General features: G+C 47.2%; 1 protein-coding gene across 5 annotated transcripts in view; it reads right to left on the minus strand.

The window, feature by feature from the left end:
- The window catches only part of IFT122 (intraflagellar transport 122), a 69,694-nt gene that overhangs the window by 34,707 nt on the left and 24,563 nt on the right, over positions 1 to 10,424 (minus strand). For 3 of the 5 annotated variants that reach the window (XM_074283860.1, XM_074283859.1, XM_074283863.1), the window contains exons 8-14: positions 9,814 to 9,990; positions 7,892 to 7,967; positions 5,994 to 6,185; positions 5,557 to 5,695; positions 4,710 to 4,912; positions 3,988 to 4,125; positions 547 to 711 (exon numbers count right to left, since the gene is read on the minus strand). In XM_074283860.1, the coding sequence (XP_074139961.1) occupies positions 547 to 711; positions 3,988 to 4,125; positions 4,710 to 4,912; positions 5,557 to 5,695; positions 5,994 to 6,185; positions 7,892 to 7,967; positions 9,814 to 9,990 (1,090 nt within the window). The remainder of the gene's footprint in view (positions 1 to 546; positions 712 to 3,987; positions 4,126 to 4,709; positions 4,913 to 5,556; positions 5,696 to 5,993; positions 6,186 to 7,891; positions 7,968 to 9,813; positions 9,991 to 10,424) is intronic. The other 2 variants (XM_074283862.1, XM_074283861.1) reach the window with 1 other exon arrangement.

A 10,424-nucleotide genomic window follows, 5' to 3' on the forward strand; every position in this document is an offset into this window, starting at 1 on the left:
TCTACCAGATATACAAGGTATATGTATTCCCCAAGTAAGGACTAGGGGCAGGAGTGAGGGTGAGGAAAGTAGTTTCAAAGCAGGGAGTAAAAGTGAAAGTGGAGGATGGGAAGGACATTGGAATTCAAATCTACCTGTATCTTAGAAGGTCAGTGGTTATAGCCACAGGAAGCAGCTTCTGAATGAGCAGGTATGTTACCTATCCTCTCTGACCCTTCCTTAGATGCACTAGTTATACTACTATCAACAGAATTCTGGAAAACACCAGGGGCACAAGAAAGGAACAGAGCAATCCCTAGCCTTCCTCTGATGTACAGTCAAATCAAGATCCCAGCTCCCCACATTCCCTACTTGGTGTAAACTGGCCCTCACTACCTGCAGAGTGAGAACAGTTGGGCAATAATGTTCGTAGAGGGAGGAGAGGGAAGCCAGTGGACACCAGGCAGCCTGTCCCTCATCTCCCCCGGCACATAACATTCCTGTGAAATGAAGAGAGGAAGACCTTTAATTCTCCACTGGGCCATCGGCCTTGTTCCAATTTCCTACCTGAAAAAGCAGTTCCTTGGTGTGAATATCGTACACCAGGCACGTGTCGTTTTCATCCACCACAGCTAGCTTATTTCGGGATGCGCTCATGTCCAAGCACCGCACGGCCGTGGCCTGCTTGAGCAGGACAATGGCAAACAGATTGTCCACAAAAATCTTTAGGATCTGGAAAGGTTTCGGTAACAAGAGTTAGCTACTGCCTTTGGGGAAGCCCTAAACATAGGTAGCATCTGAGCAGCTTGTTAGCCCAGAGAAAATGGCTTCTGATAATTTCACTTTTACTTGAAGTAGGGGAAATCCAATATGCTAGTTATCAAAATTGGGGTTCACTGCAAAATTGCTACCCTGATGCCTCAAAATAAATGTTTTCTGCCCTGGTTGGCTGAATGTTCGGTCCTACGGAGATTCTAGTCAGAAACTAACATGGGATCATGTGTATTTATTTTTCCAGGCAAAAACAATCCTTCTCTCTTCAAAGGAAAGTCCCATTCTTTAATAGATACCCAATAAATGTTTGAGAACTGAAAGGAACTGATCCCTTATCATACAGAAAATCCTGACACACAAGCTCTTCCTCTCATTAGATATAGAATGGTTCAAGTGCCCACTGATTTCATACAGGGGTTCCAGTCACCACACTAAAGGTGATGTTTCTATCCTCAGGGAAAAAAAAATATGGACAGCCTCTTCTTTAGGACCATTTGTTTTCTCTAATGCACACAAGCTACTCTGCCAGGAGAGCCACAAGTGAACTTTCAAGTCCTCATACATCCCATTCAGAACTTCATACTTGAGCAAGTTTGTGCAAGATTCTCACAACACTAAGAGATTCAGCGTGCAGAATACAAAGACAAGATTCAAACAGGGACCATCTTCAGAGAACTTAGATGCAAAAAAGGGGGGAGAGGGAAATATAAAGGTTTTTCATGGTCATTTGGAAGGGAGGGTGTTCAGAAAGGAATCAGCACAGACTTCACGTAGAAAGCAGCATGTGAGTTGAGCCTTGAAGAAATGAGAGACTACAAGAAGCAGAGACAAGGAGGGAGGCCATCCAAGCCACAAGGATGCAGGGTACAAAGGCGACAGTGTCGGTGTGAGCAACAGGGAGAAGGCGGATCTGGCTGCACCATCAAGTGTGGGAAGGAGAGCAGGGCCAGGGCTTCAAAGACAAACCCTAGGGGAGTTTACAATTGATCCTGAAGGCACCAGCGAGCGATGGCATTCAGCTAGAAGGGAAGGGAAGTGCTCAGAACTGTGCCTTAGGGAGACCACTTCACAGCCCCGCTGAGACTGGAGTGGAAGGGACTTGAGGCCGGGAGATCAACTAGAAGATCACTGACAGCCCAAGGTGGTCAATGGGGTGCTGGCTACAGAAGGAGAGAAGGGAACCGAGCAGCAAGGGCCTCTCTGGAAGTAGAAATGACAAGATACAGTGGTGAGTGGACATGAGTGGCTAGAATAAGCATTATTGTGTACCTACTATGTGCCAATACTGTGCTAAGTGCCTTTTGCAAATGTTATGTCATTCCATCCTCACAACAATCCCTAAGAAGGGCTTTTAACTCCTCTTGGCAGCTGAGGAAACTGAGTCAGAGAGAGGTTAAGTGACTGAGCCAGGATCACACAAATAACAAGAATCTGAGTCAGATTTGATCTCAGGTCCTCCTGACTCCAGTGTACCACTAACTGCCGTTCAGTTTGAAAGAGGAGTGGATCTGGGAAGTCAGGGAAGACACTGAGTTCTACTTTAGGCATTATGAGTCTGAAAAGTGGCTTTGGAAGTCATTTACATAGAGATGATAATTAAACTATGGGAGCCATGAACTCATCAAGTGGGAAAGTATAGATAACGACACTGGCCACCAGGAGAGCTGAAGCTAATGGGCCGGGCAATGTACTAAGCACTTTACAACTATCTCCTTTGATCCTTGCAGAAAACCTGTTCTCACAAAAGGAAACTGAGGCAAGCAGAGGCCGGCCCAGGCCAGCCAGCCAGGAAGGGTCTGCAGGCAGATGTGGTCTCGGTCCCCCAGCCACACCACTTAGCTGTCATGTAAAGAGAGGAGGACACAGGACGGAGACACATCCGGGGAGCGGGCTGGATGATGAACCAGCTGGCATTAAGACAGTTTTTAAAAAGGAGAAAGTGGCCTTGGCCAAGTCCCAGATTCTAACGACTGTTTGAGGCCCGAGTCGTTTAGTTCCTCATCTGGTCACAGCTTCTCAGTGAAGTAATTCTGAAGGAGAAAGTCCAATCCCCAACATTCTGCTGGCTGATAACAAAGCTGGGCGGGACAAGAGAGGCAGGATCCAAAAGATCCCGACACTAGATCAGCGCTGGCCTAAAGCTACTGAGACAAATGCAATACAGGCCAGTGCTGCCCCCTCCTCCCAGCAGGGGGTCTGAGAGCTGAGGAGACCCTCCCTCGGGTGTGGACGCTTCCAGGACGCTGACCAGCCAGAGGACCTCAGAAGAGAGCAGCCAGAAGGAGGGTGAGAGCTCCTGAGTCTGTCATGGGAACCCCAGCTGAAGGACGGGGCACCTTTAGCCTAGAGAAAACTGGGGAGATGGAAGAGCTGTGTCCCAGTATTTCTGAAGGACTGTCAAGTGGAAAAAGGAGGAGACTGGTTCTCTTTGGCCCCAGGGACAAGGCCAGAAACTGCCAAAGAAGCCAATTGAGACCTGCAGGGGCAGGGGGTTTCCTGCTCGGGGGAGTGATGTGAAGCTCCCTTTCAGGCTCAGGCTGGTCTGGGTGGGCACCGAAGGGCGTCTAAATTCTGTGACCGGCACAGTTCCTGAAGGCACTACTAGGGCATCGTGCTCTAGCAAGAAGCAAAGTTTTTAGTTTGGAGGGAGCAGGAAGGCTCAGCTCCAGGTACGTGGCGGGAGCAGAGACCACAAAGCTGGCATTCTGCGACGGACAACATCGATCTTCAAGGAGCTAACTGTGGAGGGAGCCCCGTCAATCATTTTCTAGCAGAGGAGCCAGGCTACAAGCTTTTGCTGCAAATTATAAGCATGATCTAAGACTCAAACTAAGATCCATTCATTTCACTCAAATGAATGGGACCCGAGTCACAGCTTCTCTCTTCCCCTCCCCCACAAGGCATTAATAGCACCCCCATCTCTGTGTGACCTTCAGTAACCCAATCCATTTTTGATCACTCCAGCTCGGCGGCCGCAATGACAATTCCCCTGGTGTGTGAGCACGCCAAGAATTTGAGGCATGCTCTTCCACTGGGCTGAGGACTGGGAAACGCCGCCCTCCGGGCTCCCTGTGCACAAAGCCCCTCTCCGCGTTGCCTCCCCCAGGCCCCTGGAAAGCACGGATCCTGTAAGAGCTCCCTAAACCCCGCCTTGGTATCGAGGCTATCCTGGGCTTCGCAGACACTCAGACCCACGGACATCCTCCCCGCACAGACTCAGGGGCAGACATTCACCTGGCCATTCTTCAGGCCGACCAGAAGGCCTTCTCTTCCAGGGGGGCCTCCAATCACCTTGATGTAGCGGATAAGGGATTCCATCTGCCACTCCCTTTCTTTCACCCCTCCAAAAGACAAACACTGCAGCCTTTTCTCCTAAAAATCAAACATCATTTACGGGGACCCTTAAGAAACAAAACACTGCTGGTCCCACTCAAGGAAGTTATCCTGTGAACAGAGATGTCTCCACGTCTCTCCTAAAGCTCGGGATTTTAAAGAAACATTGAATCAGACATACTTCATTCTGCAGTAATGCTTTCTGACTTATGCAAGGGCTTTCTCCATTTTATTCCAAGTGAACCCAAATCCAGCTCTGCTGTTAGGAAGCCAGGTGCTCCTCCTTCCAAAGCACCCCAAATATCAATTAACATTGGTCAATGGCTGTAAATTTTAATTATTCCCCAGGAAACAAGGTCTTTTCTTGGTTGAGAGTTCTTTCTTTGAATACCTAAAGAGCATTAAGCTTTAATTATCATTTTTAGGCTGTACACACACACATAAAAAAAATCTACATGGAAATGCAAATTAACTTCAATTTCCTGTGTTACTAACCAATATTCTAATAACTGTAGGTCAAATCCCCTTAAAACAAAATTTCCTGCACTACACTTAGAAACCCTGAGCTGACAGGGACACCCTTGGGAAAAACCTGAGCGTGCGCCCCTCAGACAGCTCCGGACCTGGCAGAGGATGATGTGATCGGAGCACACCACCAGGAGGTTGCATTCGAACTTCTTGACGATCTTTTCCTTAACTCGATAGTGCATGTCCGAGGAGTCATCCGAGTACAGCTCATAGATCAGGATTCTTTCGGGCAGCTGAATGGCCAGCCGGTTTTTGTAGATGGCGATTTTCTTCACCAGCTCTTTGCACTTGATCCGAACTGTCAAGAGAGAGAACATGGATCTGCCGCCAGGAGGCTGGGACCCCTCCCCTTCGTGCACAGGCCGTGGCCAGAGCAGCCTCCTCAGCCGGGATGAGCTCTTGGAGGCCCGGACAGCAAGAGGCTGTCGGAGACGCAGACTCGGAGTGCTGCCCCCTCCAGGGCTCTGGGGCAAGGGGGCTTGCAATGGAGAGGACACCGTGGGGCACGAGAGCCGGGCTCTCCTCAGAGAATCACCACCTTGTACGGAGAGCAGCCCCGTCACGGCTCTCTCCATGGGACAGGGACGAGACAGGAGCTCCCGGGCGACCAGAAAGGATCTGCATCTGGCCTACCAGGCGGCCTCTCCCCCGAGTGGCACAGGCTACACCTGCTTGTCTACATTAGCCAGACACCCACCGCCACCCTTGGGGATCGGTGTTAGACCCCCTCATGGCTGTCCCCACATCAGTCTCTGGCAGGCCCTGGCCAGCCCACCATCTGCTCAGGTAGCCAAGTCCTCTTGACGTCCTGAGAGTGACCTCTAGTGGGGAGGCTGTGGGGCTGCAGCTGCCCATAGACGGCCACCTCTTCTACGACCATCCAACTGACCGGGCTCAGGCCAGCAACCTCCCACCTGGTTCTGTCCGTGTGGCTTCTCCTACCTTTCTGCTCCGTGATCAGGTGCTGGACAATCACGTCCGTCATGCTGTCCCTGTAGGCGTAACGGTCCTTATAGAGCCCGTGGACTGTGCTAAAAATGAGCTGATAGAAGGAAATTGTCCCATCCTGGCAGCCAATCACCTAGAAGAAGGAATGAGGAGAACCCTAAGATCCCTGTGACTCCACTACTCTCTATGGAGAGTCTCCAATCATTATCCACTATAATGGCTTGATTGCCTTAACAAGGACGGAAGCAAATATATACATATTGACTCTCCTTGTTCCACATCTACTTGAGAGCAGAATATATGGATAGATGTATGATTTATTATGTCTTATAGCATATAATGTGATCAAATAATATTATATTTCACAATTATATAGTAATATATAGACAATAAATGAAATAAATAAACATAGAGTAAATTTCCTTTCTTACCACATAATTGGAATCTGGTTTAACTTTACACGTCCACACCCAGGAATTCTGATCCCCTATGGTCCCAAGGCGCACTCCATCTTTGGTGAAGAGAGAGACTTGTTTGTCTGATCCTCCAAGCAAAATATATTCTCCTTTGGTAAAATAGCTAATGCAGCATGGATCAAAGTTCAGTAACCTATCCTTCCCAACCTAAAGAGGAAAACAAAACCAGGCAAAAGAAACTACTCTAAATTCACAATCTCAATGTGATATGATCACAAAAAGAACACATTTATCGGATTTAAAGTTTTATAAAGCACTTTCATTAAAAACCCTGAGAGCTATGTAGGTAGCACAAACACTGTTCTTAATTCACAAAAAAAGAAACTGAGATAAAGTGATATTCACCCCCTATAACATAGAGAGGGATTAGACCCCCTCTACTGATTCCTAGGCCAGCTCACTTTCCAATGCATCATTCCCAAGGACTTTATTTGCTAAAGGTCTTCCTTCTCAAACTACTCCTCCCTCTCCTCCATGTATCCAAATTCTAACTTCTTTCAGGACCTGACCCAAGTCCTCCTCCTCCATGAGGTTCCCTAATCCACTCAATAAAAAACTGCTCTCCTAAGAGTGCAGGTCTGCCACACCCCACACACCCTCAGTAGATTCCAGGGGCTCCCCATCACCTCCAGGATCAAGCACAAAACTCCCCTTTGGGTTCAGAGCCTTCTCAGGCCAGCCCCATCTGATCTCTCAGTGCATACTTGCCCTTGCTTGCACCCAGAGCTCCATGGAGGCCCCCAACTCACTGCCTATTTGCAGGCTGCTCCCCAGCTCTGGAATGCACTCCACCTCTGCCTCTCAGCTTCTCTGCCCTATCTGAAGACTCAATTCAAATCCCGCCGTCTGTAGGAGGGGTTCCTCAATCCCTTCTGTTACTAATGTCTTTGCTCAGAGAGTGCCCTTCATTTATCTGTATATATCTTGTATGTATAGTTTTTTTTTTTTTACGTTGTCTCCCCCACCCCATTAGAACGGAAGCTCCTTGAGAGATGGCAGTTTTGCCTTCATCATAACCTGATGCTCGGCCCCATGCCTGGTCCAGAGTAAGTGCTCGATGACTGGCTGACCTCTCCCATGTCTGAACATCTGCAACACTTACAATTCATAACACTTTGGGGGCAAGAGTGTGCTCCCCACATTATGACTTAAATGTTTCACACATGAACAACTTCTCTCTTCTAACCATATTGCAAATCCCTCAAGGAGAGGGGCTATTTCTTCCTTCCTCAGTGTTTAGCACATTGCTTTGCTTAAAGAAAAAAAAAATCTTTTTGGTGAAGTCAGAAAAACTTTGAACTTGTGGAAATGAGACCAAAGAATCAAATGGAGGACATGGCAGGAAAGAAGACTCTCTGGAGGGCAGCTAGATGTTGCAGTGGGTAGAGCCAGAAGAACTTGAGTTCAAATCTGACCTCAGATACTTAACACTTACTTTGCTTGCAACTGCCTCACCAAAAAAAAAAAAAGAGCTACTTTCTGACCATCCATCATCTGTCCTTGTTCTCGCAGTTAGATGAAATGAGAACTCAAGAATCAAGAAGAGGCAAGAACACAAGCACAAATGATGAGGACTGAGCTCCACGCTTCTCCTCTTAGAGAAGGAAGTCTTTCAACTGTCACGGTGCTAAGAGGAACCCACAGAGGAGCTGGCCTAATTTGTTGCATTCTACCAGGCCCTGGCAGCATGCTCTGAATCCCCTGGGCTCCACAACAGCGCCTGATGCACAGAAAACCAACCCAAAGAGTCAATGTTCAGCCAGAGTTACAGCTGCAGAAGCAACATCTCAGAGGAATGAAGGTGCCCCTCACGTGAGGAAAGGAGCCATGTTTCTGATGGACCCGATACCCACCTGTTTGCCACTCAGTTGGTAGAAGGAGAGTTTCTGCCCCCAGTCAGCCACAGCCAGGATGTCATTATGTTCATCTCTAATTAACAAAAGACAAAAAGGGTCACATAGGGCAATGGTCTATTGATGCATTTGTTCCTAAGGGATTCAGAAACACCAGGAAGGAGAAGATATAGCTCTTGGCTGCAAGAGGCCAAATACTGCCCAATTGTACAGGAGCCAAAGGCTGCTGCTATTTAGCACGATACATCAATCAGTCTAATGTGGTAAAGATGAGGCAAGGTTCGTCCTCCCCTGGGAACCATTGTTTAATTGAATATCCTTTACCCTCAGCTCCCTGCTTGGGTCCTACCACAGTCAGAGACAATGAAGCCTAGGAATAAAAAGGATAACTGAGGATTTTCTCAGGGAACATGTTTTATGGAATGCAGGATTTCAAAGCACTGCAGACCTAGTGGCTTTATTTTTAAAAGACATAGGACCTTTATTTTTCTTCTTAAGTTCAGTACTATTTTGGGGAAGGTGGCAAGAAAAAGAATCCAGGAAGTAGATCTTTTGCAAACAAGGTAGGGTGGGAGAATCTAGTCCATCTATTTTTTAATCAACACATGAAGTTTTCCCAATCCTTCTTCTCCTTCTTAATAGAGAGAAAGGATTAAAATCTGAAACCTAGGTGATTCTCTCATTGAATTTTAACCACAGATAAAATGGTCACTGGCTAAATCTAATAAAAGGGTAATTAGGCCCTTTGAATAAATTGAACCCCATCAGGAACAAGTTAATAAAAGTCATTTTATACTTCCAGGAAAAAATCACTTGCAATCGGTAGGTCCAAATGTAGGGATCCCCTTAAGAATGCCTAGAATAACCCACCAGAGCTGGGCCATGTCCAGATGGGGAGGAGAAGGTCCCTTGGGTACAAAACTACACGAGTAGAAGCACATCAGTGGAGGAGAGCACAGTCCTAAGTAAGCCAACCCAGACCCTGGGAGTCTGTGCCATGCTAAGTTCTGGACAGAGAAACGTGACATGGCCAGACTGTGGCAGCTTCTCCCAGTAACCAAGCTATAAACAAGCCACAGGTGCCACCCTACTGTGGGCATGGCACTGAGAAGGAGATAACCAGCCCATGTTCCAGGACTGGGGACACATTTCCAAACCGATTAAGAGATGGCAAACAGCCCACAGAGGACAAGGGGAAGAGAGACACACAAGGAGCGGTCACTGATTTCTATGTGGTCTACACAGGAAGACAAGTGCTTCAGATCCAAGAGATCTCTTGGATCCACCTCCATGGGTCCACCCCTCCCTAACTCACTGTTCCCAAGAAATGCAGTGACTGTGTTGTGTAACCAAGCATGTTTGCTTCTCCTGGTTATCCTAATTTATTCTTTTTAGCCCATTCTCGTGAGAGATGGTGAAGAATATGAATGAAAGGATTTTCTGGGGGAATGTGGCTTAGAGAATGCAAAATTCCAAAAGTTACAGACCTAGCTGTAAACTAGCACTACTATTTATAATAGCTTTTTATTTTTTCAAATACACGCAAAGATAGTTTTCAACATTCACCTTTGTAAAACTTTGTGTCCCAAATTTTTATCCCTCCCATAGAGAGCAAGCAATTCAATATAGGTTAGACATGCTAATACTGCTCTTTTTAAAAGTCCTAAGCCCCTTATTTTTCACAGAGATGGTGTGAGATGGCAAGATGATTGCAGAAGGGATGTGTCTGTGTGTGTGTGTGTGTGTGTGTGTGTGTGTGTGTGTTATTTGTATTACATGGCACCTCTCAGAAACACAGGGGCTTCCATCACCAAGAACTCTTTGAGTCCCTCCTAGTTGCATCTACCTCAGGGGGTTCTCCCATGGAGGCCTGGGTTCTCATTGGGGAAGGGCTAACTTTAACTCTCCTGTTACACACTCACGAGTTGTCGTCCCTGGGACTGTCCTCTTCTTCCTCAGGTTCCTCCTCCTCTGCCTCACTACCCTGACTACTGTACACGGCTGACTTCAAAGCAGAAGGTATTTCCTGAAAATATCTGTTGACAATGACTTCCTCGGCTTCCTCATTTTCTCTGTTCATCCAGAAACTCTCCCATCGGCTGTAGGTAGTAATTGTTCATTCACAATCACATTAGCTAGGACTACACTAAAGCTATAAATTCACAATGTTAAAGGGGAGATTGAGCTAAACTTCACAAGAAGGTGGGCATCAGGTACACTGAGTATCCTGGTTTTCATAATAGGCTGAAGCTACAAAGTCATCTGTGGCCACCGAGTCCAACAGCAGGCTCTCTGAGATGGACACCAGAGCCAGAGGGTGAAACATGGGTCACACAAAATGGCTCAGGAAGCAGCAGCCAGCTCTGGGGCACACCAGGCAAAGAACTCCTAGCAGCACCCACTTTAAAAAGCCGCTGAGCTGAAAAATAGCAAAACAATGAACTGGGAAAAACTGGGTATCTCTCAGTTAACATTCAAGGGGCCCTGGTGTCTGGGGCTGTAATGCTACTGGAAAAATCTGAATAAAAAGCAA

This window comes from Sminthopsis crassicaudata, chromosome 1 (genome assembly GCF_048593235.1).
Source record: "Sminthopsis crassicaudata isolate SCR6 chromosome 1, ASM4859323v1, whole genome shotgun sequence".
Lineage (NCBI taxonomy): Eukaryota > Metazoa > Chordata > Mammalia > Dasyuromorphia > Dasyuridae > Sminthopsis > Sminthopsis crassicaudata.